This window comes from Leptopilina boulardi, unplaced genomic scaffold (assembly GCF_019393585.1).
Source record: "Leptopilina boulardi isolate dan_hultmark-lab unplaced genomic scaffold, ZJU_Lbou_2.1 LbouV2_202, whole genome shotgun sequence".
Classification (NCBI taxonomy): domain Eukaryota; kingdom Metazoa; phylum Arthropoda; class Insecta; order Hymenoptera; family Figitidae; genus Leptopilina; species Leptopilina boulardi.
The window spans coordinates 1547033-1564466 of record NW_026137755.1 but is presented as its reverse complement, the minus strand read 5'-3'; the positions used below and the strand labels follow the sequence as shown (position 1 = coordinate 1564466).

Genomic DNA, 17434 nt, shown 5'->3' with positions numbered 1-17434 from the left:
CATAAACCTTTATCTTTTTACATCCTTTTGTAATTGATCGTGTCGCATTCTAGTATTTATATATATTTCAAGTGTTTTTTTTTTGTTGGTTTTGTTGCACCTTGCTAAAAAAAAGTCATATGTCGGTCGCTTTTTTGGGTAGCTTACAATGACGCGCGCTACTTTAGTATTTGTGGCGGCATGGCGCCGGATTGGCTACGAAGAATGCGGCGCCACGCTGATTGGCTGATGCTCGGAGGTGCGCTCAATAGCAAAGATTCGACTTAAACCCCCAGTACCCGGCAGAGCTTCGAACCGGAAAGTGTTCTGCTTGCGTGTCGGTATTTGTTTCATTTACTCACATATAAAATTCTATTTCTTCTTTACTTGTGTATGTAAATATATATATATATACAAAATGTGTTCGCGTGTGTGTGTTAACATTTTTATATAACTATTTCGTTTTTTTTCTTTATAAAACAGTGAAATATTACATTTTTATTGTGTGCTGTCTCTTATATTACAATTTAAATATTTTTAATTTTTATAATCGGGCCACGGGACCCCAGTGAATGTGTTGTTTTTTAGTTTGAAAAAAATTTTGTGTTTCGTGTATACAGTGACAAGTTTGTTCTTATTTTGGAAAGTTTTATTTATACCAGTGGAAGTGCGCCAACAGTTACTCCCAGGTAAGATTTTGATATATTTTTATAGTAATTATTTTTCATTTTCAGAATTTTCTTTTTTTTTACTAGACTTCTTTTTTTAATAAACATTTTAAGATGATGTCCTGCTCAAGTGTTTAGTAAATAATTACTAATTGTAAATGATAAAGTATGAGTGTTTTGTTTGAAACAAAATTTAGAAAAAATGGGCTTTTGTTGAAAAAAAAGAAGAAACTTGAATTTAATTAAAGAAATATGTTTTAATTGCCAAGAATATGAATTTGCGAGAAAATTATAGTGTATGTATAATGTTATTTTTCGTTAGCTCCCTCGTTTCCTTTGAAGTGATATGTCGCTTTAGAGTGACACCTGCAGCATGTGATTTTCTGCCGCTCCCGCGGTTACGTATATACATATACAAATAAAATAGGGGTACAGAACCCTACCCTCCGGAAGTCAAGTTTTGGAATTTACATATATGTGCACTCAGGTCAACTATATTTGATCAATAAATTTACAATTATTCGCAAAATTATATGTAAATCTGACTTTAAAATTAATATTATTTAATTTATAAATATACATATGAAAAAAATATATATCATAAATTAATATTATAGTAAAATACATTAATTTATTGAAATATATAATTTCCGCCAAGATGATTATTATTCATATTTTAATTTATTAACAACTTTAATGGATTTTTAAAAGCTTTTATGAAAATGCTATGATTCTCGTTGTGTTAAATAATTATACAGTATATGGGAATAACATTTATTTAAAAAATTAAAAGAATTTAAAAAGTTATGAAATAAAATTTTGAATAATAGAAGAAAAGTAAATGGATGATGAATTACAAAATTAACTGAAAATACAACAAAACAAGAAAATAAATTAAAAACACAAAATTACGAATAGTGGAAAAAGGATAAGAATTAAAACAGAAATTTCCCAATAGAATGCAAAAAGATAAAGAACCAAGAATTGACAATAACAAAAAAATTATGAATAACTATACTGACAATTTATACAGGAATAATTAAACAATAGTCGATAATTAGACTGTTTAATAAAATTTAATCATGCTAAATTATTTGGATTCCATAATTAATAATACGCCTCTCTCTCTCTCTCTTTCATAGAATGAAATTTGCATTTTAATGACAATTTTTTTTAACAATATAGAAAAAAGGAGAAATACACTTTTCTGCAATATTTAACCTGTCGGGAAAAAAATAAACAATACATGTGTGGTTATTGATAAGATTGAATTTTGAGGGAAAATAACGCAGTCGCGTGTTCTGGATGATATGAACGAGAGAGGCATTCGGGTAGTTCGTTGAACCCCAAGTGACCGGTTGAGGCTGTTTGGTTTCAGCATTGCGTTTAACTCACACAACCGATTTAATGCCAAATACCTGGATCAATTTCTGTGCATTATCAAATTTCAAGATTAACCGATTAGCCGCGAAATAAATATATAAGCCTCATATTTCACTATATAGAGAGAGAATATATTTCTAATTATGATGAAATCTATATAGTCCTAAAAGGAAAAAGTTTTGGAAATAAATGAAAAAAGAAAAAAGTACAACTATTTCGGTTTATTTACCGCACTGAAGAAAGATCATTTTTGATTGCTTCGTCACTGAAGAAAGATAAAGCAAAAAAAAGTATTGGTTATATGTTTATGATTGTTTTGAGGACACAAAGAAGGTCAAAACAAATGTTTAAAGAACTGATTTTTGAAAAGTAACTCTTTTAATCATCATAAACATGAATTTTTTGCTTCTTAGGTTTTTCTCTAGAGAATATATGTTATTTATTAAACCCTCATTAATGATGATTTATCCCCACTTTTTGTAATAAATTACATAGTTCCCACCAGTTTCAATTTTTTTCAATAACTATCGCCATAGGTAGTGGCAAAAATTTTGGATTATTTTTCAAAAAGAAAGATTTCAGCTGTTAAAACAAAATCAATGGCTTTTAGGAAGTAAATAGTGCTGGACTTAAAGCTTCCGTTTTGTCAAATCCGACCATAATTTTTAGATTGCTATCAGTGCAGGTAAATAGAAAAATATATCTCCCAAGGATATTTTTCGGGAGTCTATAAAGATTTTTAATGGAACTCATTAGTTACACGATACTATCTGTTTTTAAAGATTCTTAAGGGAGGAAAAAAAATAGTTTTCTATTCTTCTTTTTGGCAAAATTCCTGAATTTCGGACATTTTTATTGAATGGAACAAATTTTTAATTTTTCGGCTCTTGTCTTGTAATTTTTTTCCCTCTTAGCAATAAAAGTAGTTTAATCGAATTAGAAAAAAAAATTTCTCTTTTTCTCTTTTTTTATCTCGTCAGCAACATCGAGGATCAATTTTGGCTTTTTTTTACCAACGTGTTCGTTTGCTTGAGGCGACGAGTCTCTCGTGTATATATATATATATATATATATATATATATAGAATGTGTGTTCCTCGAGCAATCGGCAATCGTTGAGAATTTTCTCATTTCTCTCTTTTGCGATATTCCCGAGGCCATCCAATCGACGTATCTTAAAGGCTTTTGCAGTCTGGGTGAAAGGTTTCCACGAGAGAATAGCGTGTCTAGTTCTGATCGCGTGTCCTTCGAAATTTATGGCTCTGTGGAGAGAATTGCAAGTTTCTATTTAAGTTTCTGAAAGGAACCGTGGGATTGGCATAAGGTGATTAGAGAGAGGGAGAGAGAGAGAGATTAGAGAAACATTTTTTTTTTTAAAAAGGTTCTAAAATAATTTCAAATTTGGAATTTTAGTGTTGATATATTTATTGAACGACATATTGTTTCACTTGGTAAGTATGAGTGAAGCGTGTGGCCGAAGCTTCATGGTTAGAGAGAGAGAGGAGAGTGTAACTCTCGAAAGCCGAGAGTGCTTCGAGTGCCGGAAAACAGGACTCGAGGAACCCGGTGAAACCTAATTTGAGGACGTACGTACAGGTTCATGCATATTCAGCGTATTTGTATTGTACTCGAGTAGAGTCCGAGGCCTGCAAGCGTTGAGGAAATTGCGAGCAAGTAGCATGAATATGATCTCGCCATATCTTAGATTAGAATGTATGACAGGTGACAATTACTCGCATTCTTCGGCACATATATATACACACGTGTTTCAATTATGTCTATATACTAAATAGTGATGATTTTCCATTCCCTTGTAGAATTTATATTACTGTCGTCTTTATGGATGTACATAGAACTATAACAGAATTTTTAGGTTAGGAATCTCAAATGACGACAACCATGAAAAACGGAACTAGACATAATGGCGCTAAATTTAAAAATAATGAATGTGCACTTAGTTATGTTACTTCTTTCTTCTTAAATTTGCTACTTTGATATGTCGGGAGTTTCTAGTTAGTTTCATATATACTTATTGTTAGAAACATTTTGAATATATATATATATATTGTGAAAGGCACAAATCTTGTGCAATCTCGCATTGACAGAACTTTACTTGGAAACTATGCCCTTAATTTCTGTACATGCTGAAATAGTTTATGCTTTCGGCACCGCACAAGTAATTTGCATTAATACATCACTTTGCACTTGAGTTATGCATGCATCAGGAAAATTGTTTTCAACTAAAACGTTCCCTTTCGGTATAATATATACATGAATTTTGATTCAAAATAAGTATATAATATTTATTTTTTGGAGAAAAATTCATAACATTTTTTTATTTGTTCCCTATATATATAAAAAAAAATGTAATTGGTCGCTTTATATGTGACATATATTCAGGAAATCTCTCGGAGTTTAAAAGTTCATAGCATGTTTTTTAACTCGATGTTTGATGATACGTGAAAGCGTTTTACAACAACGACGACGACGAATTTTCAGAGAATGGAACAAAAACGCGATGAGAGGCGTGGTGGTGGTCCAAAACCAGCCTTTGAGTCTCTTTTCCAATATATATAGTATATACAGAGAAGGAGAGAGAAACCCTCGCAAGTAATGACTGCGTGCAAACATACACCCCGAGTGTAATTAAGTTTAACCGAGTAAACCATCAGGGCGTAGAGGGAAAATTCGATACCTATATGCAAGATAATGTAATCGATAGGAATTTGATACTCGCCAAGAGAATATCACACGTAGAATAAAATTTTATCAATTAAATTTATTCTTGAGGTGAAAAATAATTTTTAAAGATTTTTGTCCCTTTTTTTGTGAAGTGATTTTACTATTTAGGAATAATAATTTAGAAATTGAATATAAAATTCAAGAATTCAATTTTATCTAATATATTATGAAACGAAATTTCTTCGATACATATACAATGTAATTTGATCAATATGTGAATTCGTTATTGGGCTAAGTTTGCTGAAGCTTTTTTGGTATACATTATTTGTTGAAAGTTGGTCGACTGTGTAAAACACAGATCTTTGAACATTGCAGTCACGTTCAACTCGCACGCTCTCCTGTTTTCGGATTCTTGGCAGTGTGTCTCTATGTGGTCAAACCTTAGCAGGATGTGAAATCATTTCGCGAGATGTTAACCCAAGAAAAATAAACTTTAGAATTCATATTTTTTTTCATTAATCAATGAAAAAACGCAAAAGTTCTTTCTGAATCAATCCGTTACTGAATTTAATCCTTTTGAATTTTTAAAAATTCCGAAACTGATGGAACAATTAGAGTTTTTTGTGACCATTTTTAGAAAATGGTGCGATAATTTCACAGGAAGTGTGTTATTGCAATTTACTGGATTCGGAAGAGGAAATATGCAGTTTACGGTTTGGTGTGCAATTTAAAAGAATCCAAAAGCGACAGGTAAAAGTATGTATAAGGAGGGGAAGTCTTAAAAGATCTGGAATCAAGATTTTCTAGGAGGACAGAAAAGGAAAGAAGAATCGATAGTGAGCGCGGTACAAAAGGAAAAGAAGACAGGCGTGACTGTAAGGCACAAGTCGACCGAGAAGATCCCTGTTATTTGACGTAATGATCCCTTTGGAATGCGAGAAGAGTAAAGACGACGCGCCATCAGGCCGCGGCATGTACTTTTTGACCGTATATATATATATATATTTTTTACTATACTGTAAAGCTTTTCCCATAGCGAAAGAAGTTTTTCTCTCACACACTATTTTTCATCTTTCTTCAATGCCCCCTTACATTACATCCTGTTGGATTTTCATCCCCGGATGCATATATACAAGTCAGAAAGAATTGCTCGTGTGACTCTATGCTTCGTTGAGCTCCCTCCGCACAGTTGAAACTGAACTACCGGTCGCATATACTACATAATATTGACTGCAATTTTTTTAATGAAACTTCCATATGCCTCTGTGAGATTTTGTCAAATAAAATGTAATTTTCAACAAAACTATGATATTTTCAACACACACACTCTCTCTCTTTCGCATCATGCAAATAGAGAATTATAGTATATGCGCAGAAAGGGAAGATTCGCTGAGAGATTTTGCATAACATAATGGCATAATTTTGCATAATAGAATAAGCACAAAAAAGTAGAAGTATGCTAAAAGGAGGTTTATTCGCCTTTTTTTTTGTTTTGCAAAACAACTTTCATAAAAATTAATTAATATACTCCATAAAGAAAAAGGGTCTTTTTATTAAGAAATTGTTTTTTTAATTGCTTTTAAATGTTACATCGGTAAAATTTTTGGTGAATTTTCTGACAATAAAAATTTTGCCTCTCACTGAAAAGTTTGAAGAAGGTGTTATAGCGAGAAAGAGAAAAAACACCAGCATCAATGCATATCGTGCGTCACTAAGGTCTCTCTCAATCACGCCAAGTACCTTCATCTTCCGCCTACAAACATTCCTCAACGAAAGGAGTTTTCAAAAAGCTTATCTATATATATGTATCCACAAGGAAACACAAAGCTTGTACATATGGTGCGATCAGACTATGCACCGAACTATTATTCGACCAAAAAAAACCCAAACAATAAGCTGCCTTCAAAAAAAAAAAATAACACCGAGTATGGAAAGAAGTGAAAAAAAACTTGCAATCAGCTTTCTCTACATTTGCCAACAGAAACATATATATGAACAATGAGCATGACATTTTTGAATGGATATAGAACTTTGTAATCATAGGAAAAAGCTAAAATATAGTTTTTCAAAGATACACCACATTAACAAAATGCGAACTTTTTTTTCAATTCCTAGAAATGATCAAAAAAAATAAGATTTTAGGAAATGATATGAAATTGAAAAAAAGTCTGCTTTGCATAATTTGTAATTTCACGAATGAAATCCCCATTTATGTATTTCTTCACGCGATCATAATGTCAAAGTACCTGTTTGATTAAATGCAATATAATTATTTTGTTGAAAAGCATTGAGAACATGTGCGCATTAAATTTACATCATAACAAGATTATTAGATTACCTTTTAATGCATTTGATTCCTGTTCGTTTACAATCACTGGTATATATGAATATGTACTCACAATTGTAATTTGCAATTAATTTTAATATAGCGATTATTGTAAACCAATTTCATGAAATGTAATTCAGATATATTAATAATACATTTCACTTATACATTATAAATCACATGTTTCATTGTTTTTAAATTAATTTAAAAAAAAATTAATTGAAGAAATTAAAACTATATATACAAAAAATTTGAAAAAGTTTATTTCACACATATATTGTATACAAGTGGATAAAGAGCATGAATTTGAAAGTGTATAATGAATAATGATATAATTAATGAGGTTGCGTCACCTTTTCCTCTTTAACTGTTGTCCAATCCTCTTTTCGAGATGCTGAACCGGCGCGGTTCTTTTGAAGTGGTTTATAACGAGAGCATATTCTATTCAGCGTCCTACTGAGGAAAAGTGGAAAAAAATTTGCACGCAAAGCAAGAGAAAGAGGGAGGTGGAAATGCATTGTCATCATGATACAATACTCTTAAATTCCTCTCGTATATTTATATTCTAATTAAATTATTATTATATCGTTCTATAAAATGTTTTTCCATTATTAAAAAATTGTGTTATTTAAGTAATATAATGGCGGCGAAAAGGAATAAAAAATTTTAGGTTATGTTTAGTGGTAGTCACTAATTTCTGCGCGCGCAACTTTATCAGTCCAATCAGAATGATTGAATGAATAGAAACAGTGCATACAGAGTATATGATTGGATAATCATGATTACCCGCGTAGAAATGGTCAACCCAGGGAAGACCCTGGGAGAAGGTTCGAAGTAAGATGTAAAAAACCTTGGCGAAACCATAGGCTAGGGCAAATACATTCCCTGGGATAACCCTTGCTTATGATCGTTTCCCATGGTCTGGGAAATGCCTGGCTGAAGAGCATAAATACATTTCTTTGATTGTCATGAAATTAATGCACTTTAACCCTTGGCGAACCATGGATTGAGACAAAAATGTTTTTACCCTGGGTTAACCATGGCAAAACCTTTTTTGTCTTTTTTATTGAATTTTTGTCACTGTCTTTAACCCTTGGCGAACCATGGATTGAGACAAAAATGTTTTTACCCTGGATGAACCATGGCAAAACATTTTCTGTCTTTTTTATTGAATTTTTCTTACTTTTACCCTTGGCGAACCATGGATAAAGACAAAACAGTTTTTATCCTGGCTTCACCATGGCAAAATATTTTTTGTCTTCTTTATTTAATTTTTGTCACTGTCTTTAACCCTTGGCGAACCATGGATCAAGACAAAAATGTTTTTACCCTGGCTTAACCATGGCAAAACATTTTTTGTCTTTTTTATTTAATTTTTGTCACTGTCTTTAACCCTTGGCGAACCATGGATCAAGACAAAACAGTTTTTACCCTGGATGAACCATGGCAAAACATTTTTTGTCTTTTTTATTGAATTTTTGTCACTTTCATTAACCCTTGGCGAACCATGGATTGAGACAAAAATGTTTTTACCCTGGATGAACCATGGCAAAACATTTTCTGTCTTTTTTCTTGAATTTTTCTTACTTTAACCCTTGGCGAACTATGGATCAAGACAAAACAGTTTTTACCCTGGCTTCACCATGGCAAAACATTTTTTGTCATTTTTATTTAATTTTTGTCACTGTCTTTAACCCTTGGCGAACCATGGATCAAGACAAAACAGTTTTTACCCTGGCTTAACCATGGCAAAATATTTTTTGTCTTTTTTATTTAATTTTTGTCACTGTCTTTAACCCTTGGCGAACCATGGATCAAGACAAAAATGTTTTTACCCTGGATGAACCATGGCGAAACATTTTTTGTCTTTTTTATTGAATTTTTGTCACTTTCTTTAACCCTTGGCGAACCATGGATTGAGACAAAAATGTTTTTACCCTGGATGAACCATGGCAAAACATTTTCTGTCTTTTTTCTTGAATTTTTCTTACTTTAACCCTTGGCGAACTATGGATCAAGACAAAACAGTTTTTACCCTGGCTTCACCATGGCAAAACATTTTTTGTCATTTTTATTTAATTTTTGTCACTGTCTTTAACCCTTGGCGAACCATGGATCAAGACAAAACAGTTTTTACCCTGGCTTAACCATGGCAAAATATTTTTTGTCTTTTTTATTTAATTTTTGTCACTGTCTTTAACCCTTGGCGAACCATGGATCAAGACAAAAATGTTTTTACCCTGGATGAACCATGGCGAAACATTTTTTGTCTTTTTTATTAAATTTTTGTCACTTTCTTTAACCCTTGGCGAACCATGGATTGAGACAAAAATGTTTTTACCCTGGCTTCACCATGGCAAAACATTTTTTGTCTTTTTTATTTAATTTTTGTCACTGTCTTTAACCCTTGGCGAACCATGGATCAAGACAAAACAGTTTTTACCCTGGCTTAACCATGGCAAAATATTTTTTGTCTTCTTTATTTAATTTTTGTCACTGTCTTTAACCCTTGGCGAACCATGGATCAAGACAAAAATGTTTTTACCCTGGATGAACCATGGCGAAACATTTTTTGTCTTTTTTTATTTAATTTTTGTCACTGTCTTTAACCCTTGGCGAACCATGGATCAAGACAAAACAGTTTTTACCCTGGCTTAACCATGGCAAAATATTTTTTGTCTTTTTTATTTAATTTTTGTCACTGTCTTTAACCCTTGGCGAACCATGGATTGAGACAAAAATGTTTTTACCCTGGATGAACCATGGCAAAACATTTTCTGTCTTTTTTATTGAATTTTTCTTACTTTTACCCTTGGCGAACCATGGATAAAGACAAAACAGTTTTTATCCTGGCTTCACCATGGCAAAATATTTTTTGTCTTCTTTATTTAATTTTTGTCACTGTCTTTAACCCTTGGCGAACCATGGATCAAGACAAAAATGTTTTTACCCTGGCTTAACCATGGCAAAACATTTTTTGTCTTTTTTATTTAATTTTTGTCACTGTCTTTAACCCTTGGCGAACCATGGATCAAGACAAAACAGTTTTTACCCTGGGTTAACCATGGCAAAACCTTTTTTGTCTTTTTTATTGAATTTTTGTCACTGTCTTTAACCCTTGGCGAACCATGGATCAAGACAAAACATTTTTTACCCTGGCTTAACCATGGCAAAACATTTTTTGTCTTTTTTATTGAATTTTTGTCACTGTCTTTAACCCTTGGCGAACCATGGATCAAGACAAAAATGTTTTTACCCTGGATGAACCATGGCGAAACATTTTTTGTCTTTTTTTATTGAATTTTTGTCACTTTCTTTAACCCTTGGCGAACCATGGATTGAGACAAAAATGTTTTTACCCTGGATGAACCATGGCAAAACATTTTCTGTCTTTTTTCTTGAATTTTTCTTACTATAAGCCTTGGCGAACCATGGATCAAGACAAAACAGTTTTTACCCTGGGTTAACCATGGCAAAACATTTTTTGTCTTTTTTATTGAATTTTTGTCACTGTCTTTAACCCTTGGCGAACCATGGATCAAGACAAAATAGTTTTTACCCTGGCTTAACCATGGCAAAACATTTTTTGTCTTTTTTATTGAATTTTTGTCACTGTCTTTAACCCTTGGCGAACCATGGATCAAGACAAAACATTTTTTACCCTGGCTTAACCATGGCAAAACATTTTTTGTCTTTTTTATTGAATTTTTGTCACTGTCTTTAACCCTTGGCGAACCATGGATCAAGACAAAAATGTTTTTACTCTGGATGAACCATGGCGAAACATTTTTTGTCTTTTTTATTGATTACAAAAATGTTTTTACCCTGGATGAACCATGGCAAAACATTTTTTGTTTTTTATCATATTTAGTAAAATTCCTGTACTTATAATTTCAAATAAATTTCTTTAAACCTTACTTTTCAACAAAATGTATTTTATTGTACTTATTTTATAATGGATTTTTATTATTATTATTATTTATATTATGTTTAAAGTTTAAACATAATTGATAATATAGAAATGGTAAACAAAAACTAATGTCAATTTAATAAGCTTCAAATTTAAAAAAAAATTATTGAAATCATTGCTCAGAACATAAATTTTCACTTGAATTGATTTTTTGCTTTTTAGCCATTGATTCTGCTTCTGAAGAATCCTCCCTATATACAGTTATTGTTGTTAATTTTTATTATTATTAAGATGTACCCTTAAACAATTTTCTATACATATTTTACCTATAAACGGTGGTATCGACCAAAATCAACTTTTTGAGAAAAACGCGTTAAAAGTTTTACTACCAATTAAAATAGATTTCTTGAAACATTTTATATTTCTAAGGACCTAGATAAGTGTTCCTTATGTATTTTTTATGTTGAACACGATTTTTATGAATAAAATTTTATTTTTTTTATTTTTTGAACATCAGTGTTATTGTTATAAACAATTTGTTTTGCAAAAGTCAAAATATGAAATTTTAAAATTTAATTTGAACGACTTGCTGATGTTCTAGAGGACTGAAATTTTTTATGCACCTTCAGAACTGACAACCGCACAATAATCCACGGTTATTTTTTATCTATAGAACCAGGTCGCCGATGATGAATATATACTTATGGATCATCGCGCAGAATTTAGCTCTAATTTTTTGTTAATGGTTTTGGCATTCAATTTTTTATTTTAAGCAAAAATACCAAGAGTAATTTTTGCCTTAGAATTACTTATATTTTCATTAAAAAAATTTTTCAAAATAAATTTTTTTTTTTAATTTGTTTAAACAAATGCAACAAATTTTTTTTACATTTAGGACTATAGTTGCATTGTATTTTTAGGACCTCAAACTGTAAGAAACCATCACAAAAAAATCGATTTTTCAGTCGATAACACCGTTTTTTCTGACCCGGTCACACATGCTTTATATATGATATACCTTTCACTTAATTCATGCTCACTTCCAGAATCCTCATCTTCAATATTTTTACGCTTGTTATTTTGATTATTTTTTTTTATGTTCGTTGGAATTGAGCTCTTCGGATTTCTCAATGTGCAGCATTGATTATTAAGTGTATCAATATATTTGGTATAGCTTAATCCTTTTGAATGTTTCATAATATAATCTGAAAAAAATTAATAATAAAATTTAATTAATTAATAAAATTAATAAAAATTAATACATAACAATGACGATACACACTGTAAACACAATTCCTGATTTGTTCTGGAATTTCCTTTCTTTTACTTCCTACCGTTTGCTTTCCGAGAGCAGTCATTGTTTTCAGTTCGTCGCGACCTACTAATTCTAACATCAAGCGACGAACCATTTCTTTAGGTTTTTTTTTAAAGCGGGTGAATTCTACTTCTTGTGATTTCCGAATCACCAAAGTATCGTTTATTATGGAAACTTTATTTTGATTATTTTCAATACCTTCGCTGGATAACAGGTTTGTTAACTACATTAAAACGGATGAAATGAAAGTAATATTTTAGGAGTAAGGGTGAATAATTAAGTTATTAGAGAAATAGAAATAGTGAATAAAACGCATCGAGAAAAAAGATTTCTTTGATTAAAAGAAATCAATTTCTTTGACAAATTTTTTTTTGATTGAAAGAAAATTAATTTGTTTCAAACAAAATTATCTTTGATCACAAAAAAATTATCTTCGTTTCAAAGAAATTTGTTATTTAATTGAAATAAATGTTTCTTTGGCCCTATATCAATATTACAATTTCTTCGATTTAATGCACAAATTTCTTTAAATCAAAGAAAATTTTTTCGAATGAAAGAAATTTTCTTTGAAACTAAGAAGTTTTTCTTCTTTCAAAGAAAATTTTATATTGGATGAAAAGATAACGGACTTGGTTGCTATCATCTGAATTTTCATTTGATTGATTACTTTCTGCGAAGGCCAAAAATTGTCGCAGAAATGTAACAAATTCCGGAGGAACTAGAAAATAGAAAAATATATGTTTTAGATTTAAATTTGTTTATAAAGAAAAAGTAAGATAGAGTAATTAAGAGTTTAAGAGAGACTGAATAAACCCATATATATCGGATTTCTAAAGCAAGAAAAATTATCCGATGGAAGCGGAAATCTGATTTATGCTAGTATGGTATATGTGTGTTTTGATGTAAATTATTAGGTTAAAATAATTACATTTTGGCATTTGTTGTTTTGAATGTCCAGGTAAATATTTAACATGCTCAATTATTGCGACCGGATCAGTATTTTTGCTATCGTTCATGTTACCTTTAAAAATAATTTATATATTTTTATATAATTTAATTATAATGATGCAATTAGTGGACAGAAGTATTTCACTCAAAATTAAGCAATCTGTTTTATTGGAAGTTGCGACCAAACAGATTGACAAATTCATTTAGTAAACAAGAATTAGAGAATGTTCAGATTCGCACAAATTTAAGACTTTTTCTTCTCATAATAATATAAAAATAAATTTCTATTTTATGTTTATTAGAAGAATTTTCTTTGTTAAAGTAGTGAATAAAAAAATACTTAGATAATAGAGGGTTAAAGAAAGTAAGAAGAAAAGAGAGATGGTGAAGATGAAGGGAATGGAAAAGAAAATAAGAAAAAGAGTTTAAAATATACAAAAGATAAGAAGAAAAGATGACTGTTTAAGAAGAAAAACCAGAATAACAAAGAAAAAAACTGAACTCAGAATAAGCCGTGTAGGCGGCTCATGTTGATGGGCAACAAAAATGAGATAAGGTTTTTTCTATGAAGACAAATAGAAAGACAAAAGTGGACAAGTGAAAGAGATGTAGGAAGTATAAGTGTGAAATGGTGCGAAAAAGTAAGAAACACGCAATGTTGGAATTAGAAACAAATAGAATTAAAGAAAATGAAAGATATATAGAGAATATTTTTCTCTTTTTATGTTACTATAAAATAATTACTTTTTGGAACTTCTGACTTCGAAAGTTCAATTTGAGATTTTATTATTTCATTGTCAGAATTTCCATTGTCGGAATCTTGCAAAAATTCACTTTGGTTGTCGCTCTTTAATGATTCTGCGTCATTTCTATTTGCTTTAGCACCTAAAAGAAATGGTTTTTAGATTATTATTCATGAATAAATGAGGAAAACTAAAATACACGACTAAGATTTTATTAAATTTAATATTTGGAAATTTTTATTTTTAGCACTACTAAGATTTTTTTTAGAATATTAAGTAAAAGAGAACATTTTATGAGAATTATTGTAGAGAAAAAAAGGAATGGTAAAATAAAGTGAAATGGATAAAAGAATAATAGTGTATAGTAATAAGAGTAAAAATGATTAATTAAAGAAAAAATTTGAAAATGGAGAGTGGAAAGAATTAAAAAATTTTACAAAGGAAAATAATACAGATATAGAGAAAAATTAGATTTAGGGCTTGGCTAAATTCGTTTTTAAAGTTAAAATAGTTACCTTTTGGTTTTTGTACTTTAGAAATTTTAGGCATCTGTTTATTTGGAGCAATATTGTTATGTGAGTTTTTGCTTTTAATATCTTCAGTAAAGTTACTTTTCTTATGAGTATTTGAATCTCTTTTTTTGCTTTTCATTGAGTCGCCGCCTTTAAAGATACGTGTTAGATTATTTTGCAGGAGTAAGTGATGACAATTTATACTGTCAATAAATAAGATAAGAAAATTTCCATTTAATGAGCCAAAAGTTTTGAACGTTCAAATGAACGAATTTTTTTCCAACTCCTTTAATTACGAATTTTATTACAAAATATTGTTTTAAATTTCTAAAAAGAAGTTATTTACTTTAATAATTGTTTAATTTATTGTTTTATTTTACATTGACATCATAATTTTTAATAATTTATAGATTAAAAAAAATTTGAACATTCAAAACTTTTTGCTCATCCCATTTACATGTCTGGTATTTCTGTTTTTCGTTAACCATAGAATTAAAAATGAAAAAAAGCTACAAATATATTAGCGAGAGAAAGAAATGGAGAAGGATGAAAGAAAAAAGGAAGTGGAAGGGAGAATGAGAAAAAAAGAATTTATAAGATACAAAAAAGAAGAAACAGCAACTGATTGAGACGAAAAAAGTGAGAATAAGACAATAAGACAGACAGTAGTGGAGAAGTGAAAAAGAGTTGAGAGGTATAAGAGTGAATGGGAGAACGCGTGAAAAAGTAAGAATTAGGCAATGAGTGAATTAGAGAAAATATAAAATAAAAGAGAATTAAAGATACTGATGAAAATATATAGAGTAAGAGAAAGAGTAAATGAGAGTATTTTTCTCTTTGTTTAGAATGAAATTATTACTTTTTGGGACTTGTGACTTCGTAAGTTCAGTTTTAGAATTTATTATTTTATTCTCCGAATCTTGCAGAAAGTCTCTTTGGTTGTCGCTCTTAACTAATTCTTCGTCAGTTCTATTTGATTTAACATCTAAAAAAATAATTTTCAGGTTATTATTCATGAATAAATCAGGACGAATTATTATTGAGTGAAGGAGAATGGAGAAAAAAATAGATGAAAGGAAAAAAGAAAATATATATAATTAAAAAAAAAGAATGAGGAAAAACAGTTACCTATTGGAATTTGAAATTTGGAAGGTCCAGGCATATTCATAAATATATTGTCCACTCCTAATTTAAGAATTTTTTCGTTTAGTTCTTCTTGAACAATTTTTCTTTCTTTATTCTTATTACATTTATCAATTCTTTTATTTTTAGACGGTTTCTTTTTTATAATATTTCCTTCCGTTGAAACTTCTAACTTCTTTAGATATTTTTTATTTTCTATATTTATTATAATTTTAATATTAGAAATGTAAAAAACGATTAGAAGCTTCGAATTTTTAAATTAAATAAATAAATATAAAAATATTTTTTCAAACCAATATTGAAATATTTAATTTTATAGTAATTTAATAAATTAAAATTTTTCCAAACTATTAAGAAAATGAGTGTAATTAGCTGTTATTTTTTTATTATTAAAAAAAAGTATAATTACCGCTTCTTGCCAAAACAATAATTTTATATGAAGTTCCTTCTTCCACTAAATCTGCCTCCTCTCCGTCACAAATGTTTTTTAATTCCTGAGGTTCTTCCATAACACTATATGTTTTGTCTTCTTTCCAGAAGACAAGGCAAAAAGTTTTAGTTTTCTCAGTCATTTTTTGTTTGATTTTAATGATTAATTTTTTTTTCTTCTGACATGAACACTTGACACTTTTGCACTAAATGACATTTCAATAAATTGAATGTTGTCACTTAAAAAAATTGCAATAAATTATTCAAAATTTTTTAAATATTTTAGAATTTATTTGAATGAAAATATATTTATTAATTAGTTATGTTTAAATAATAAAAGATTATAATTTAATTTCTGTAAAGTAAATTTAATTTTAAAAGATTTTTTTAAATAAATTAAAATTAAATTAAAATATTTATTTTTTAAATTTGACTTTTATCGATTGTTTTTTTCAAATTAAAAGCGAGTTTGTATTATGTTTAAAATGTCAAAACTGAATTTTCGACTGACGTGTCAAGTATATGTTTTGTAATTAAAGTTTATATTATTGGAAGATTTTAAAACAATTTTTTTTAATAATTCAAGTCTGAAATGTTCAAATAATTAATCGAAATAAAATTAATACATTGATTATATTCATAAATGAACAATATGCACCGATACAAGAATTTCGAAAGTTATTCATATTCCACTCAAAGGAGAATTTTACGTACTCTTCAACAGAATGAAGAGATTAATGTATTATCTACTTCATCCGATTCTGTAAGTTAATTTATCATATTTATTTACAATTTTTATTTGTTTCTAAGAAAGTTTTAAGAAAAAGTTTATTTAAGTATATTGCTGTATTAAGGGATGAAAAAACTTGAAAAAAATTTTGTAGTAGATATATAATAGTTGAACCAATTGAAATTATTTTTTTAATCCAGTATTTTGTCTCGCATTTGGCAATACTCATAACCTGTTACAGGTAACGTGAGGTTAAAATATTGATGTTGAACTTAATTTAAAAACTGTAAATTAAGCTCCAAAACCTCTTGTCCCCATTTACCCCAATTGACCCTACATCTACTAAAAATCAGTGCATTATTTTTTAATAATAATTATGTTAAGTTTTCTAATTGTAAATTTTTCTGAAAATTATAAGAATTCATTTCTTGTAGCCAGAAAATTTTTATGCAGTAAGTATCAATTTAAATTAAATAAAATTTCGTTTTTGTATTATAGTTTTTCTAATTAATTTTTTTCTACAAAATTAATTGATTTAAGTCGAAGTTAAGAACGATTCAAAATACAAAACTTCCACTTGAAAAATCAAATTTTTTTTCTGATCGCAGTAAGGAAGAAAAAGATTATATTTATAAACATATTTAAAAAACATATAAAAACAATAAAA

General features: G+C 29.3%; 3 protein-coding genes across 9 annotated transcripts in view; 1 reads left to right on the top strand and 2 right to left on the bottom strand.

The window, feature by feature from the left end:
* Nucleotides 1-288: 288 nt before the first annotated feature.
* Nucleotides 289-17434, top strand: part of LOC127278340 (protein turtle) — a 161366-nt gene continuing 144220 nt past the window's right edge. For all 7 annotated transcript variants that reach the window (XM_051300030.1, XM_051300029.1, XM_051300027.1 and 4 more), the window contains exon 1: nt 289-668. The gene's annotated coding sequence lies outside the window, so the exon portion shown is untranslated. The remainder of the gene's footprint in view (nt 669-17434) is intronic.
* Nucleotides 11712-12397, bottom strand: LOC127278361 (uncharacterized). The gene is made up of 2 exons (XM_051300058.1): nt 12230-12397; nt 11712-12152 (listed from the first exon to the last, which is right to left on the bottom strand). Exons 1-2 carry the CDS (start codon nt 12354-12356, stop codon nt 11890-11892), a joined length of 390 nt encoding a protein of 129 aa, XP_051156015.1. The 5' UTR covers nt 12357-12397; the 3' UTR covers nt 11712-11889.
* LOC127278452 (uncharacterized) lies at nt 12772-16180 on the bottom strand. Its single transcript, XM_051300186.1, has 7 exons — nt 16018-16180; nt 15325-15450; nt 14469-14615; nt 13955-14095; nt 13191-13283; nt 12892-12980; nt 12772-12786 (listed from the first exon to the last, which is right to left on the bottom strand). Exons 1-7 carry the CDS (start codon nt 16178-16180, stop codon nt 12772-12774), a joined length of 774 nt encoding a protein of 257 aa, XP_051156143.1.

Coding starts and splice junctions, on each gene's coding strand:
- LOC127278452 (XM_051300186.1), bottom strand. CDS start 16,180: ATGACTGAGAAAACTAAAACTTTTTGCCTTGTCTTCTGGAAAGAAGAC. Junction 15,451..16,017: donor TATTGTTTTGGCAAGAAGCG/GTAATTATACTT, acceptor TTATTTTTTTAG/ATGTTAAATCAAATAGAACT. Junction 14,616..15,324: donor GAAGTCACAAGTCCCAAAAA/GTAATAATTTCA, acceptor GTATCTTTAAAG/GCGGCGACTCAATGAAAAGC.
- LOC127278361 (XM_051300058.1), bottom strand. CDS start 12,356: ATGGTTCGTCGCTTGATGTTAGAATTAGTAGGTCGCGACGAACTGAAA. Junction 12,153..12,229: donor AATCAGGAATTGTGTTTACA/GTGTGTATCGTC, acceptor AATTTTTTTCAG/ATTATATTATGAAACATTCA.